The following is a 17,749-nucleotide window of genomic DNA, read 5'->3' as shown; positions in this document are numbered from 1 at the left end:
CTGAACACACACACACACACACACACACAGAATGAAAATATTATGGTAAATAGATTGCATTCACAGTAAATATATACAGTATAGCAGTGTGCCTCTTTTTCCACTCAATTCATATTCCAACATTCCCACATATTCTCTCTCTTTCTTCTCATACGAACACACCTGCGCTGTCGACACTGCTGACACTGTCTGCATGCTGCAAAGTGTGCTTGTGCAGGTGTCTGTACAGGCTGAAGCGAGCCCTCCTATTCCGCCCAATTCCCTTCAGCTTGGGCAAATCCACCGGATCACTGGGGGGCGTTCCTCGCCCATTGCTCGTGGAGACGCCATCGGCAGAGGACACACCCTTGCTGGATGGAGTATTGGTGGGCCCAGCCTGGGAAGTTGAAAACAAAAGGGGACATGCACTCAGTTGCTAGTTTATTACCTACACCTTGTGAAAACTAACGCAGTCTAATACGTGGAAACATTTAATATTCACAGGTTTTTCATGAGCCATTATTTGTCAAATGTCTTTACCACAAAAACAGGTTTGTCTGAAGATTATGTTTAAAGAAAATCTATAACTAATCACAAATAGTATTCAAACAAACAAATGGTTTAAATAAAGTGGTTGCATGCTCTGATGAGCCTTTCAATGATGGAGTCTCTGATCTGTTCGACTGTGTGAGTTTTAATGAAAAATGTCCGCCATTTCCTCCCTTTCACTTCATATTTGAACCATTTGTCAGGAGGTTCAAACCACATTTATTGCCAATAACTCCAAACTGTGGACAAAGCATTTTAATAAGTTGTGTGTGTGTGTGTGTGTGTGTGTGTTTGTGCGTCTGACCTGCTCCAGGGCCACAGAACGCGTCACACTGCCGACATCCGTCAGCCGGTGCTCTCTGTCGTCCCAGCGACCATATGCCAGGTCGATCCCACCCACGAAGGCTACCGATTGGTCAATGACAACAATCTTCTCGTGATGTGCCCACAAATAGACGGAGGAGGAGACGTGGTCTGGATGACGCATCACCTGAACCACAAACATGTGAAATACAGTAAAATATGGACGAAGACTGTATAAGTTGTGAGAACTGCAGAAAATCACAAATACAAGTATATTTTCTACTATGTAATTCTTCACTCACCTTGATGTTGGGATGCAGGTGCATAAGGGTCCTCTTGCTGTAGCCTGAGTTGATGCCCAGGGCGAGCTCCACCTCCTTATACAGCATCACAAAGATCCGCACTCCCTGTTGCTGTAGAGACGGAGCGGAAAAAGCAATATTAAATACACATTTCTAGTCATTTAACAGATTTGACATATTACTTTGGTTTCAATGCAGTGTGAATCATTTCTGAAGTGGAAACCTGATTATTTTTATTCAATGTAATGGTGTTACAGGACTAACTAACATATGGCATTTATTTATGCCAAAATACTGAAGTAAACTACTTTTGAAAATGATGTTTCAAGATTAATGTGTAAAAGCAGGGGGGGCAGACAGTGAAGCGGAATAAGAAAAATTGGGTAAAGTCGTAAATACTAAATATAAGCCTGATGTACTGTACATGAATTTATATTGTAAAGATTTATATCAGCGTAATCATAAATGCATGTGTATACATTTTCTGTACATAAAGAGGTGGATATACAAAGGTAATTTATCCTGCTCTACATCCCAGATTATGAAGTATGCTCATTCAAATGGTGAGCAGTGAACATCGAACTATGGTTTGCAAATAAATAGTGGTGCCGATCACATTCGTTTCTTGGGCTGTAAAAAAAATTCTGGTGTACAGAAGGATTGTTTTCTCCTCTGAGCTAATGTGGGTCTGCTCACACAGTCTATAGTGCTCAACACTGACTACCCATAATGTTTGTACCTACCGCTTTGCGTCTGAGGGTACAGTCTAACCTCCACCTGTTGCCCTCCACTACAGGCCTCTTCAAGAAGATCTCTGGACTCAGCCTGGAGGAAAAGAGGCAGAAACAGACGGCAAGGTAGACAGACGGACAGAGAGGGAGATGCAAACCATAAGAGAAAATGATGTAGTTTTTTTTTTCAGGCATTCATGCATGCATCACTTACTACTTCACCACTACTTAAACTTGATAACAGAGAAAATCAATGTTTAGATTCATCCCCCAGAGCTACAAACACATTTTACACACTATATGACAGACATGAAATAATAATTTAGTCTCATGAGTTATTCACATTGGCAGTGTGTGCTTAAATGTCTACAGTGCTATTGGCTCATATTGCACACAACTAAAACCTCATTGGTTAAGACCATAAGCCCAGTGATTACTGCCTTGGAACACAATGACGTCAGCCATGCCAAACAGTGGCTCACTTGGCACTGAGGGACCATGAACTAATATATTTGAAATTACACTGTCAAGAGCATTGAAAATCATAAACATTGTTAGTGGAGACAAATAGAGCATTTATTTTCCATTAGAAAACACCCTTCAAGGTGTGAAAAGTAGAATGTTGACTGCACCTCAGATAAAATACAAGCAAGAACAATTACTTTACTCTGCAAAGTAGTTGAGCTGGATTTGATTTGATTTGCATCTTTGTACTATATTAGTGTATCCTCAGGGAACAGGGTACGGTAAGTAGTGACTGTCATCTGACAACAGGTTTCTAATGAAACAAATAAGGTTTGTCTTTGTTTTGAACAGAAACTGTAGTGTTTTTTTAATCTTTAACACAAAAACTTCATTATAAACCGGGATTACATGCCACACACATAGAACGATGACACATACAGACAGAAAAACAGACATGCAAGCTCGCATACAAAGTGCAGAGTGACACAACTACAGATTCATTTAACTTGACAGGTCATGTAATCACTTCTTATGTGAGGAACATGAGCCCTCACAGGTAAAAAGACAGTTACAGAGACAAAGGAGGTGTAGTAGCAGGTACTGTATGAAGACTGCATCCTTCTGTCCGTGTATTTCTATTCTGGGTGTATGGATGAGACTGTAATTAGAACCTATACTATTGTATTTCCTGCAAGAGTGCCAGGGCTTGTAATACATAATGTAATGTGTAACAACATGCACTAGACTAACTGGGTATCAGAATGTCAAGTTGCCAAGCTTATCTTTGGAAGGAGTCATGATGATGGCCGTAATGCTCCCAGATACCCAGCAAAGCGTCAAGAAAGTCAAAGAAGAAGAGTGCTAGCAAGTAATTATGGATATAAACAATGGAGGGCTCAAATTCAAAAGGCTCAAAGAAAAATCAGCCTTGCAAATGTTGTGCTTTAGTAATTAATACTGAATGTAAACAAAAAGGAAAGTCCAGAGGGCGCCTCTAATTTGGGCTTTTCGACTTAGCTGGCTCACTTTTAATCAGGCCAGAACACCACAGTAACCTTTATTACACAACTAACCAAAGCTTCAGTTCAGAGGACTGAACAGCCCACATACTGGCCAATCAGATCAGAGCAGTTAGGAATGTGCAATAAAGCAACAAGTAATAAACAACAATACAGATATTTTCATAGATAAATAGATCACTTTGCCATTGTGATTATCAAGTCACTGACATGATAAACATTTTCGCACTTGCATGTATCCACTGGGTTTAAAACACTTCAAATAATAATGAATGGTGATAAACAGCAAGCTGGACTTTTCTTCAGCCCCTTTTTCGGAAATACAATCAAGACTTTTTGTCTCTGCCTTGGCAGCCGAATTTATCTTACTTCGTTTTTGAACTGTTTTTAGGTGCATCACTTAATCCTAATAATTTATGATGTGAAAAAACATCAAATTGTCACTATGAAATAAAACAAATACTTAATCCCTTAATCATTTCCAGAGTTAACAGAGTCAATGAAGTTCTGTTATTTTGCTTTACTAGGATTATTATTCTGTAAGATTTGGAGAAAGCTGAGGCTTCACTGGATGTTGAGGTGGTCATTTTGGGGTTCTCACACGTCAGTACTGACATTTTTATCACCAAAGACACAATGAAACTCACCACCAGTCAGTGATAAAGATTTCCTCTTTAGCCTCTTCCAAAGCATCAGCCACATCCTCCATGTACGTTTTTCCATTCACATACCTGCAAAGACAAATTACAGTTACTCAGCGTAACATGTGAAAAAAAGATATCACAGTCACATGTGCTTGTGTTCACACACACACACACACACACATATGCACAAAGGTAAACACGCATACGGAGTGCTTCATGTTGAGTGAACCGTGTTAAGTCAATAAATAACTAGTTCTGCTTATTTAAATTCGTCTGTTCTGTCACAACTTGCCTCAGACCTCCCATAAACCACAATTAGGTCAAAGCAGAATGAGCCATAGAGACACTATTGCCCTCTTGTCTGTTCACTTCTCCCACTTTATTAACCCTGCTTCAAGCAACACTCATGGCCGTGTCATTGTGACATAAATGCTCTTTAAACAATATTTTCCCATGAGCTCACAGGACCGCAGCATGTTTTTCCCTCAGGCTCTGTGCTGAGTACACAGACTACATAATGACATTATCACACAAATGATTCAATATCACAGGATCTGCCAGCTGAGGGGGAGATAATACAAAAAAAGACCTGAAAGATGGCGAAGAGAGAGTTGACTGTTCAGTCATCTCATACATTTCCATAGTTACCAGCAGAGGCAGAGAAAAAAATAAGATAAAATGAGTTTACTCTCAAATGTGCAGCTTACTTATGGCTTCCTTTTTGTTGTTTTTTACTTTTGTAGGTTTGAAAAGCCACAAATTAAAAAAAAAAAAAAAAGACAGAGTCTGTTTATTTGCATGAAGTCATTTCCCTGACACACCAACATCACGAATGAAGTTACCATTTGGCTGGGATGTTTTCCTGTTCCTGTGCAAATGATCCAAAGCGGTGATCTCTGAGGAAAGCCTTCCCATAACTCCTCACGAAGCTCTCGATGCTCTGACCCCACCAGCGCGCGTGTCTGTAGCTGCTGCACTTAAACACCAGAGTCCTGCAGAAGGATGCGGAAAGATTCAATGAAATAAAATGACATGCCTACAGGTACATGTTGTCATTCTATTGGCTGTGGTCTGAACCACACTAGTGCCAAAACCTGAAGCCATTAGCTTAACACACAGCTGATCAGTTTACAAAAGCAGGCATTGTTTTTTTTTTCTTTTATGAGATAACAGAGCTCAACAGAGTGATCATTCCTAAAATGAAATAAGCTCTGGATTAATAGTGTTGGAATGAAAAGGAGCTAAAGGAAACAATCCATCCTGTAACAGCAGTCTGTTAATGACAGCATTAAGAAATTAAGCTGTGATTTTTGAGCCCATTGGTGATTTATTCATTTTTGGAACATTGGTGGTGATTTGAAATGCAAGCTGAACAGAAAGAAAATGTTTAAGCCATCCAAAATGATCAAATACTTGTAAACACCTGGTTTTCACCACATTATAAATCAGCAAACCTGAATGAAATGAATTTTCAGCAAAGACAGAAATGTTTCTCACTATGCCTACTATTGCTCAGTGCACTCCACCTACACTTTAAACCACAATTGGATGCAACAGGTTTACGCCTGTTCTCTGTTCACTGTGTAAGAACTGAATTAGGCAGGCTGAAGGAAAGCTGTCAAAATATAACCCTCTGAGATACATTTTTACATGCTGAACTCATTTTATCGAACGGTGTAACAGAATCCACGAGAGGATTTTCTTTTCAACCGGTGTTGAAATAACATTAGTTATGTTATACGTTTTCACCTTGGGCATCTGCTACAAAATTCAAACGTTCAACCATACATATACACAAACACACACACACACATATACACAGAAGTATAACCTGGAGAGACTATCAATCCGGACTCCGTGTTTGGTCTCTGTGTCTTTGGAGTCCATCTTGATGCTGAACTCTTTATCCAACAGCAGCACGAAGGAGATGGCCCCTGTGTCTGGCTTCATGTACAGCAGGCACGAGTCCTTCACCACCAGCCAGCTACACAACACATACACACACAGTCCTCATTATTATCACCATCAGGATTTCTGATTATTGGTGTGTCTGCGTAAAAGTCTGCAGAGCTTGATTGACTGTTGCGATTCATTTCTTATATTTCTCGTGTTAAGAGAAGGAAGTGGGTAGAAAACATGTCATGGGATGTAGGTGGATGGGCCGAGCGTTTCAAACGTGTGGGATTTTTCTGTGTTGTCTTTAGAAAATAACAATAAAAACTGCTCACATAATAATTTGGCTGTGATGGAGAGAAAGAGAAACAGACAAACAGATGAAGAGAAAGGGAAGCGTGTGCCGATGCAGCTGTGCTGAAGATGCTACTAAGATTTTGTTAGAAAAGTAGCCAAAAACTGGAGAGACAAAACTAACACTTATCAAGATGATATCATTATTATCTTTTTAAATATGCAATGGGTGGCCACTGTGTTGGTCATTTAACACCCACACTCATACAACTTCCTGCCAGAAATGTGAATACAGCATCCATCACACCTACATTTTTGACAAACTTGCCAGTTCTTTTCAATCCTTGTTATCAGTTCACATGTTCAGAGTTCCATGTTGTAGTGGTGAAATCAAAATTGCAAGAGACTAAGAAATCAAAACTTAACATGTTTGTTTAGCTACCATCAAGTTACTGCAAAAAAAAGATGAAACAGCGTCATTACAAGGAGAAAAAAAAAACAGCCAAGAGTAGCAATATACATGATGTGAACATGGCAGCTAAAAAAAAATGGCAAGGGAAATAACAGACACACAAACATAAAAACATTGACAGAAGGACAACGATGAAGAGAGACAGGCAGAGCAACACACAAGCATAGAAGTAACCACATACCGTTTGGACCAGCGGTAGCAGGCCTGACTGTGGCCACAGCAGTTCATGCCAGGAATACGATGTCCTCCTGAGCGCTTATAGATCATCCCTTCCCTGTGAGTGACATAAAAAGACAATTAAATACTTTCTGTACTACAGGAGAGTATAAAACAAAAGACTTGGTAGTTCAGAAATGAGTACACGTAGTTGTCTCACAACAACTCTGACATGGGATTTTCATCTTGATCCTTTAGATTTCACGTCAAGTGCTTCAGTCTTCTTTAAACAGTTCAGCACTTACCTACCTGACACAATACTGACAGAAGTGTTCGTACAGATGGGAAGGAAAAGGGATTGAAAGAAGTGAAAATACTCACAGTCCTTTGGGCCCCAAGTCATGAATAAAAGACATCTGGCTAATGTCAATGAACTCCATCTGAGAATAGACAGGAAGAGACAATGCAGTGACTCCAGTATGGACAGACCAAAAAAAACTGGATACATACTGAACATATCAGCAGGCAACTATTACATCTACACATACCATCCACCTGCGTGCAATGCGGCTTGTCTTAAATTAGCTCAGCACATGTTGTCACCTCAGATATTAACTTTGAATGCGTCAGAATGATCACACAACAGGCTTTGGCTAAGCATAGTATTGATTTAAAGCGGTTTTAAAGCTCAGTAACTGTAAAGTAATTAAGGGTGCTGTAAAGTTCAGTATACTGAAGAGTGTTTGTTGGCCAAAAGATGTCACCTCAATATTTTGGCATCACCTGTTTTTAAGAATGAGAAATAGGCAAATAAAAATAAGAATACAATAAATCAATACAGTTGTTTCTAAGTAACTTCCAAAAAAAAAAAAAGGAGACGTTTTATGTGTCTCGCTGAGTCATAAGGGTAGCTTGAATGAGAAGTAATAACATGCTTAAATTCCTTAGATTCCGTGTGTCAACCTTAAGCAGAGACAGTTGCTATGGGTAAACACATTAATGATCTGTGTCAACACTCAATGTTCCACCACAAAGGTAGAGTGCAGTAAAATGCTGTTAATTATATTTACTTTAACACTGCATCTCAGGTATGAACTGTAGCTGACATGATATATTTGTCTCATGTCTAGAGAAACGTAGAATACACACACAAAGTTAGTACAAACTTAGACTTATTGGCTGGCAGGCATTATGAGATTATGATGAAGTGACAACTGGCAGCGCTCAGTACAGTTACTCACAGTGTGGTGATATTTGCGGTACATGGCCATCCTCAGCAGCTTGTTCAAATAGTCTTCTAATTGTTTCTGTAAAAACACACACACTATATTTTGGCCACTGTGAGTATTTTAATGACAAAATCCATGCAAATAAACACCAACATGCACACACATGCGCACACAGTCAAAGAGGGGGTTTAGAGGATGAATGTGCTGGCAAGGAGTTCAGTGTCATGGCAACAAGTGGGTGCCAGGAGAGCTACTTGCCATTAAGTTAAGATATGACAAGTGGGAATTTTCCAACCAGGAAAACAGTCGCTGTTGGAACGTACCCTCCTGCTGGAGACCTGCTCATCTCGCACCAGCTCGTCTCCCCCTCCCCTCGGCAGGGAGGGCATCTCCCTCACTTCACTCTTCCTCACTGTCCTTCTCCTCACTGTGTGGCTGAGATAAAAGAGGGAGGAAATAACGTGTTGAATTAAAGAGTCCAAGCTATTTGAACACGGTTTTCCAGAATGCACTTGTCAAATAACACAGTGTTTCCACACTCAAACCTTTGTGCAATGGCTGCTTCTGTTCAACCCTTTTCCAAAGCTAAAAAACAGATTTAGGCCACTGCTCCAAAAATAAAACATATAATTTCCTGTGTACCTTTCCTGCCAGCAGGTGCTTCGATGGGCAAATGTAAAAGCCCGAATAAACTGGCTGTTTGCACGTTGACTAACTGTTGTGTTATGTCAACCAGGCATGCAGAGTGGTAAAATGAACATTTGTTTCACTGATAACATTTAGACTGATTATTCCACAGGTAAAAGAACAAGGACAGGGAGAGAGAAAGAGGATGGTGGGGCAAATGTAAATCCTATTAATATCCATGGGCAACATTCCTTTGTTTTCCAGTGAGAGGATGAAAAACAGAGAGAGGGAGGGAAAGAGATGGAAAAATAATAAGAAAAGAAGAAAACAAAGGCAGAGACTTCTACTGGTTCAAGCTTCATATTTAGTACATAGACACTAAAGCACTATTGATTTTCTTGGCAACGAACCCAATAAGTGTGTTTTCTTCTTTTAAAATGTTTAAGAATGTTGAAAAGATTGGAAGTCAATGCAATGTGACACAAACAAGTGTGCATATCCATGTGGGCTTATAAATCTATGCGTGTGTGTGTGTGTGTGTGTGTGTGTGTGTGTGTGTGTAGGCACCAACCTCCGTGATGGCAGCGGTATCCTCATGAAGGTCTTGTACGTCCTCAGCTCTCTGTGCAGCTCCATGAAATGTTTCTCCTTCCTTTTAACCACCCAGGTAAACTCACCATGCTTCAGCTCAATCCTAAACACTGCTGGCAGAGACTATACACACACACACACACACACACACACACACAACACATTGGGGGAAGGGTAGCAGTGTGTTTTGAGATTGAAGCGATGAGCTTAATATTTAGTAGGGCAAACATTAAAATCATTTTAGCTGCTTTAGAAACTGTTAAAAATATAGTTGTAAAATGCTTCCATGAATATTGGGTGTGCAGTAACCTTGTTGACACTCCTGTGGTGGGAAAGGTTGAAGCGGTCTTGCGCGGTGGTGAATCTCTCCACCTCCAGGATCCGAGCAGTGATGGGCACAGTGGGGAGGTAGACCTTAGCAGTGGCCTCCTTAAAGCCCACTGTGGCATAAACCGCTGAAAATGGGATACGACAGTCCCCTAGGAGAAAGAGAGAGGCGGATGGTTAGCATGGCCTTTCTGCCTGTGCTTGTAGGAGTTGTTCAGGCTGCTTGGGAGTGAGTAGGCTGCATCACTGAAAAAGTCGGCCTTTGTTCAAGATTTTGATGTTTTGCTAGTCTGCACTGTTAGGTCAAATGTGTCTGTTTATTCTCCTGTAAAGTTTGTGAGATCTAAATTATGTAAAGGAAAAATCCACCCTCCTACTCCTGCACTGTTAGATACCAGTTTGAAGGCTCACCAAGTATTTCTTCATGTATTTTTTTGTCAATTTTCTACAACCCCTTGATTTTCCTACATTTCCCACAGACCCCAGGCACAACCCAAAGAGGACAGTAATAATCTTACCAGATGAACTGTTTATCACTGGAATAATTGACTTCTTGCTGGGTATTCCTCAGATATATTGTTTACAATGATCACACTCACAGTACAGTATGTGTTTGTACTACTTAGGGTAATTTATTTTGTTTATTGTCACATTTTCCTTTAGGTGTCATCATATTCCTGGGAGAAAAAATGGCAAAATCACACTGCAAGAAAACATCGAACCACACACCTATATAGTTTCCATCATAGTCGATCTCCTCCCCTTCTCCCAAGTCCAGCTCTCTGGTATCTAGGCTCTCCACAAGGTCAGCCATCTTGATACCGTCGTGAGCGTCTGGGGATACTTCGGAGTTCACCAGGTTGAGGCTACTAGTCGCGGGTGGAGCATTACCCAGCATGCTCAGCAGTTAGCCCCCAGAGCAGGGCGAGCCTAGAAGAGACGACAGTTTCCAATTTAAAAAAAACGAACCTCAAAAAGTGAACGAATGCAAACTTGAGTGCGTGAGAGTTTCCACGTCCTTGTCCATGTCATGAGATGGCCGTTTCCTGAGAGTACATACACTCCCACAGACAGAGATTTGTTATTTGACTTTCAACCTTCCTTTAACCATATCCAGATCACCACTGGGACCCTGATTTTCTATTCCAAGAGTCCCATGAGGACCGCAAGTATGCAGGCTCTTTACAGACATACTCAAAAAAAACAGACAAACATACTGTAGACACAACTGTAACAGGTTTCAAGGTCGCATGAGGGCACCGCTCAGCCGCACTGTACAACTCCATAAACACCAATCTTTCAAAATATATTCCCTGATTTGATATTAAATGATTGTGGTGGGTGAAAAACAAATTGAATCTCCCATCAGATCTGTCGGATCCCAAAGATCTGGTTACTGCGACAGACATAGCTTCTGATTCATATAATTGTCAACAGTTGTTTGGTGAGCCCGAAGCATCTGCATTTGTTTGAAGGAATGTGTGTCCTAACAGACAAACCGTCATGTTGATTATTGTCCCTGGAGTCATAAACCATGCAGGATAACAAGTCTATGCAGTATTCTGTCAGTAATATGTTACATAAGTCATTCTTTTTGACATGTTGAAAAATAAATATAAAAGAATATAGAAATGTTTGCCCTTTTAACTATGAGGAAAATTTTGAAATACTGCATGTATGTCTTGTTCTCTCCGACGCCCCATCAGACCTGGGTGCAGCACTTAAAATAGTTTGTTTTGAGAGTGATTCAATTAATGATTTTGTGCTACCTCAGCGTTATTGAAGTCATACACACCCACCCACACCCACCCCACCCTTCCTCTACAGCACCTATAAAGTGCTGATATATCTCTTTGGAAACTGCTGCTGGATAAAGCATTTGTCACCCATAACTTCAGTGGTCTGAGATTCTTCTGAGAGATTCCTAAGAGTTAATCCAGTCATTAATCCAGTTAATGACACACTAACTGGGTGGCCGGAATTCAATTGTTCATTACTGAACCACACAATGAATGACATAAAAGAAATCAGCTGACAGCCTCCTCCGCCTCCAGATCCTATAAATGTGTTATCATGAGTTCAATGACTTACTATGTACTCACCAATCATACATGAGCAATTTTGTTATTTCTTCATAGAAGATTCTAAGTAAACATTCAGTCCATTTCTCAACAATATTAACTTGACCTTGAGGTCTTAGACAAAGAGTCCCATTGTTCCCTTTTCCTCATATTACACACTATTCCTAACATCAAGGAGCCAACATGAAAAACCAAAACTTTTTTTAAAAACACGATCACTATAAACGACCTTAATATGGAAGAGATCCAAAATGCTTAGTGGATATGTAACATAACTGATAGTAAATTTAAAAAAATCATATATTGGTGCCAAAATCAGTCTTAAATTGGCCTTTATGCCGAGCGCTGTGTCTCAACCTGTGCAATTTTTGAGCTTTTGTATTAGTTGCACAAAAAAGACTCAAATGCCAAAAAAACTCCATGTCCTATTCACTTACTCTTTAATCTTATAGTGTCTGATTTTGATCATTTCATATTCATGTCCTTTATTTAAGGCTGTATCACCATGGGTTCTTTGGTTGATTTCAGTGCAAATCTATAATATCTACAGTGGCTGCATGCTAAACCATGATGCTGAGTAAGACCTGCCGAAGCTGGGCATCACACACATGGACACAGTCAGCCATACGAACCAAAATTAATTTTAAGCATTACATGCATCGACACCTGGCCAGTCAGGCTACATTAGTTTTAGTGCTTGTGCATGACACAAAGGCAGACAGCATACACATGCACATACAGTCAAAATAGTGTATTTCTTCACCTTTTAGGCAGATACACATGTAAACAAACAGCAAGCTGCATCGTGTGATGTTTAGTGGACGTTTACTTTGAGCAAAGAATTATGAAGAAACTGTGCTCAGTTCTCTATTTCAGTTTCATTATCACCTCACTGGTACACATCAATGAGAACAGTTGAGTTTTGTATAATAAATACTACTTGTGATGCCAAAAACCTGTTAAACCTGTTAAAATGATGCTTCTCATGTGCTTACTACACTGCTGCTCCCACTTCATTTTAGCTCCAAGAGCAGTCATCTGTAAAATCCTGCATTACTAAGACAGGATCCAGGGAGGGTGTAGAAAATAACAGACCTGCAGCAAACTCTACAGCGGTCTGCTTGCATCTTTCAAGTGCAGCATTCTATGCACAAAAAAAGACTCACAAAGAAGGACCCATGCACACAAAACAAAGTCATCCAAGACCACCTCATAGAGATGTAGCCCATTAACAAACCTCCCTCTGAGGTAGGCACGAATAAGACACAAGGAGAGAAGAAGAAAGGAAAGGGAGGAAAGAAAGCAGCTGATTCGGCAAAAAGATTCTGAAAAGAGATTTCATTAAAGGATATTTTAGTTGTGATTGGGGTTTTTGATTATTCTGTGCACTCCCTTATTATTGTACACATAAGCCCAATTTAAGCTTCATTACACTGCTTCCATGTGCACTTTTTGAATCTATTTTAAGCTTTTAATCATCACTTGTAAGGCCCAGATGGGGCTGGCCCCTGAGTACCTCAATGCAAGTTTGATTCCATATGAAGCCAAGTGTAGCCTGAGCTCCTTCAGTGGGTCCAGTGGGTTCAGACGTTCGTGGCTCTAGATCAAAGACCAGTGGTGACTGAACCTTTGCTGTTTGGGCCCAGTCGCTCTGGACTGATCTGCCAGAGGAGATCAAGCAAACCACATCTTTGTCCCCTTTTAAATCCGTTTTAAAAACACACGTCAAATGTGCCTTTACTTAATTCTTTGCTGTGTATGTCTTAAAATCAATTCTAATATTACTTTATTCAATTTGCATACTTTATTTTAGTTTATTTTTTCTGTTTGGCTTTTTGTACTTGTATTTTTTATTTTGTTGTTGTGAAGCACTTTATAACTGTGTTTTGAAAGGTGCTCTACAAATACAAATACAAATGACATTAATGGTTTAGATGAAAATGCTGTCAAGTGTAATTTAGGTTAGACGCTGCTGAAAAGGGGCTCGACTGGGACATAATTAACGTTTCTCCAGAGGATGTCAACAAGGCCCGTCAGTTGAAAATGTATTCTGGAGACAAAATGCTCAAAGTGATGTGTGTGTTTACAAGCAGGGAGCAGACGTCCTGCGTATCTCACCCGAGCTCACAGTGATCCAAAGTGTATGTGTTAACAGTGCTCATCTTTTCATACTAACATCTGACAACAGACTGATTAAGGCAGACAGCAAGCAGTGACTGATAGAAATAAATCTTTTTGCACAAGAAATTAAAAAAAGTTTACAGGAAATGTGGCCTAAAGTTTCAGATATAGCAATAACACCGCCGTGAGACAGAACAATCCAAAGTATTGTGATGAGTCTAGCAGTGATATATTGACATATAAAAAGTTACAAATGGAACAACTTAAACACTGTCTCCAGTTTAGGGAAATACAGCAAACAGAGGCAGTGTCTCTTTTTCTTCTTATTTCATAAGGTAAACAGGGTGGAGCAGCACCAAAGGATGACGTTTTGGTGATTCATCAAATTTCTAGAACTGTTTCTATGAGGCAAGTCAGGGCAGAAACAACACACACAAACACACACGTGTTGCAATGGGTCTAGAGAACCGCTTCCAGTTGAAAACCAGCTCTAAATTGTCCACACCATTGGAATCATATGCCTTTGAGCTTATCAATACCTTTTATTGATGCTGGCATGTTTTTTGATAGTTGCACATTGCAAAACAATGACATCAAACTCGCTTGTCAATGCGGCTGGAAACCAAGCAGCAAGGAGACATGGCAGAAAGCCTGGCTTCTTTTTACTTTTCACACCATATCAAGTTAAGTCCTTTTAAAAAAGCAGCAGAGTAATTATTTTAACATGACCAAAACATAATAAAACAGTTTCACTGTTCAGAACAGAAAATTGATCAGGAATCAGTAAAGTAATCAAAAAAGAATCGGACTGATAAGCAAAATCAATAATGACATTGGTATCCTTTCAATTTCCAACCCTACATGGATACAGATACTATTTTTCTTTACAGTCAGTGAAGGCAAAATAAATGACACTCTGAGACTTAGTGAGGTTTACCATTGGGGACTTTCCACTCATTAGCTTCATTCTCAACATAAACTGCCTGTGAGGCTGAAATGTATCATATCCAAGTCAAACATGATCAGAGCCTATATAACCCAGTCTAAGAATACACCCTTCTTTGGTGAGAAACAGGTGCATCCTTTCTCTACAAAGTGCTAAATTCTTCTGTTTGGAGCTAAAAATGTTCGTGACAAGTAAATAGCACATGAACACGTAGACACAAACAGATAACAGCTTGACAGTAAACATTCCCACTCCACTGAACAAGATCCAACACGCTCACACAGTCAGAAGAGTCACCGGCAGTCACCAGTTGCCTACAGTGACTGCATGTCTGTGTGTTTCCTGTTGTCCCTTTGAAACCATTTAGTCTCTTCATTCATCCATCCTATCGTTGTCTCATTCGCTGCCTTTCTGAATAAGGATGCTTATGTAAGATAGTAAATAGAGAATCAGATTATGTTACTGGGCTTCACTACAATTAATGATGTTGATTGCTGACTCTAAATCAGAAAGACAACAGTGTGGGAAAGGCACACAGCTAAGAATGGTGTGCCACATAGTACAATATGGAAACCACATATTTATTAGGTGGACTGAATCCAGACCGAAAGACTCCAAATTTCAAGCTCAACAAACTCATCAATGAACACTTACTGTGCATCAGTGTGTCAGTCTGGCCATCACACCATTACACACTTTGTTACACCAATAAAGACTAATGCATCATATGTTTTGTGAGAATGTGGAAATCTTGCAAGTGGAGTATTTACGACAGCAGCCCTCCCTGCTCTAAGAATATCCATGACCCGCAATAGGCTTGACCCTCACAGGAGGAGGTTAACTGCATTGGGACTATGGGAATGCTGACTATGGTTTGAACGTCGGCATGTGTGGACTCAGGTGTCAAACACATACACTGACATGCATGCACAAACGCACTGGTCATGGTGTCTGCGTCTACAGGATGCAATCGAATGAGAAAGCAGAGAGGTGATGAGAGTGCAATGGGACTTGACGTTTGCAAGGGAGTTATCTCTCTACTCCTTTCCAGTGGAACACTGCCAACTTCCTGCTTCCTGTCCTGTTGTCATGGCGATAGTTTTAACAGCCAGCGAGTTGCTTGTTTTTAAATATCAACGGAGGCAGCTAAGAGCGTCCGCCTCTCTCTCCGTGTGCTAGCATCCCTCTTAAATGTCAATTAGTTGGAATCAATGCTTTGTAAAAATCACGCACGAAGAAATGGAAGAATGTTGAGTAGGAGAGGAACTGCGGAGGTTCGATAGAGTGTGGCACAGAAAGAGAGAAAAATAAATGAGGCATCATAAAAGCAAAACGGGGACTCGTCAATCTTTTCAACATGTCACACTCAGGAAATTTAGTCTCTCATGATGCCATTAAAAACATATTACTACGCATTGCATGCAGGGACCAATTTCATAAGCTATAATGAGACCAGATCCATTACCGGGAATGTGATGTTTAAGTCAAATTCAGTGTAAAGCCTTTGAGATACATCTGTCCTGGTAAAGAAATGGGTATAAAATCTCTCTGGTTGAGCAGGACACTTCAAATAGACTGGCCCAATGGACAGTTTGTAACCTGAGACACTCTTAGGTCTGTTTGCACCCTATTAGCTTATCTTAGCACAAAGATTGGACACTGGAGAAAAGTCTTGATCTGTCCAACAGTAACTAAATCCACTTTCCACCTCTAAAGCTCACTAATTAACTCATCATACCTTGTTTGTTTAATTCATACAAGCACTATCTATCTATCTATCTATCTATCTATGTCTACTATATAATCCTCTGCAAGATGACAAATTGTGATTTTTACACATTGGACTCTATTTCCTGCTGTCTCCAGTCTTTATGCTAAGCTAATATATTTCCAAAAATGTTAAACTATTCCATCAACATTCAACATTAGATTTTTATTACCAAAAACATGATACAAATTTGAAACATTAGCTTGGTAACATTCATAATTATTCATTTCTTATATCTGTGTATCACTTATAAGTTGTGTTGCAGTAGCAGCACAAGAATCCATGAGGATCACGGGGGGGACAGAGACAAAGTCACCCTGGCCACATCTGCAGGCATGTTCATAAACAATGTCACCTAAGCTTGTTTCCTGGTCTATACTGCACATAATTGTCACATCATTGTCAATTGGTGTGACAGTCGTCCGATCTAGTATGAAAGGTGGGAAGATGCCATGGTGTGGCGACTGCTGGGAGCTGAGTTGCGCTGGCTGCAGGAGACCTAAATGAAATCCTAAAAGCCTTGAACAGGGAAACAATGGTATTGTCTGCACCCCGAGCTGGGTGGAGAATGTTTATATTTCCAATACGCTAAAGAAAATGATTTTCCTCTGCTGCTTTAGGGCATCCTGATGTTAGAGGGGTCTAAAGTGGACAGCACATACAGATCATTTTCTTCTTTGTATGCCATGTCTTCTTTCTCCCCCTGTCCAGGTGATGATCAAGATTTTTTTTGGGGATATAATAGCAGAAAATCTGACCTTGCACACTTAAAAAACAATGTGAAGCAACTACCAGACCAGAGAGTTATGCAGCCGCAATATATACACAATTCAAAATTACTGTTTTTTGAATTTCAGTAAATTCATTTTGTGACCACATCTTATCATTTAATTCCCGGTTTGACTATTTTATGTATGAGTTTGCCAAACTGAAATCAGAATATGTCTGTGCAGCCTTAAATACAAGTTATACTTTGAGAACAGAGGCTGGTCTTTCTGGGAAACATGGGAAATGACACACAAAAAAGTTTAACCGCATTTCATCATAAAGTTGTGGAATGACCTAAGCATCATCATCATCATTATCAAAGCAGAATTCTCCTTTTTGGAAGTGCTCTTCATCACCTCTGAGCCAGACTTCTTTATCAGTGTACATCAACTATCAACCTCTGTATCAGCACTGATAAAATCTGTCACACTTTCTTCTTTTCTCCAAAAAGTGTTTTCCAGAAATGTATGCACAGTTATTTCTA

The 17,749-nt window shown here is 40.0% G+C and overlaps 1 protein-coding gene across 2 annotated transcripts in view; it reads right to left on the bottom strand.

Moving 5' to 3' along the window:
- Positions 1-17,749, bottom strand: part of pld1a (phospholipase D1a) — a 29,108-nt gene that overhangs the window by 6,769 nt on the left and 4,590 nt on the right. For both annotated transcript variants that reach the window (XM_070842005.1, XM_070842006.1), the window contains exons 2-15: positions 10,311-10,511; positions 9,564-9,733; positions 9,235-9,377; positions 8,360-8,471; positions 8,049-8,114; positions 7,189-7,247; positions 6,833-6,925; positions 5,824-5,976; positions 4,835-4,984; positions 3,996-4,079; positions 1,877-1,958; positions 1,134-1,244; positions 833-1,018; positions 163-376 (exon numbers count right to left, since the gene is read on the bottom strand). In XM_070842005.1, coding sequence (XP_070698106.1) covers positions 163-376; positions 833-1,018; positions 1,134-1,244; positions 1,877-1,958; positions 3,996-4,079; positions 4,835-4,984; positions 5,824-5,976; positions 6,833-6,925; positions 7,189-7,247; positions 8,049-8,114; positions 8,360-8,471; positions 9,235-9,377; positions 9,564-9,733; positions 10,311-10,479 — 1,792 coding nt within the window. In that variant the 5' untranslated portion in view covers positions 10,480-10,511. The remainder of the gene's footprint in view (positions 1-162; positions 377-832; positions 1,019-1,133; positions 1,245-1,876; positions 1,959-3,995; positions 4,080-4,834; positions 4,985-5,823; positions 5,977-6,832; positions 6,926-7,188; positions 7,248-8,048; positions 8,115-8,359; positions 8,472-9,234; positions 9,378-9,563; positions 9,734-10,310; positions 10,512-17,749) is intronic.

The sequence above is a fragment of the Pempheris klunzingeri genome, chromosome 13, assembly GCF_042242105.1.
Source record: "Pempheris klunzingeri isolate RE-2024b chromosome 13, fPemKlu1.hap1, whole genome shotgun sequence".
NCBI lineage: Eukaryota > Metazoa > Chordata > Actinopteri > Acropomatiformes > Pempheridae > Pempheris > Pempheris klunzingeri.
Note: the sequence above shows the minus strand (reverse complement) of the source record. Positions and strands in the feature narration are given on the sequence as shown.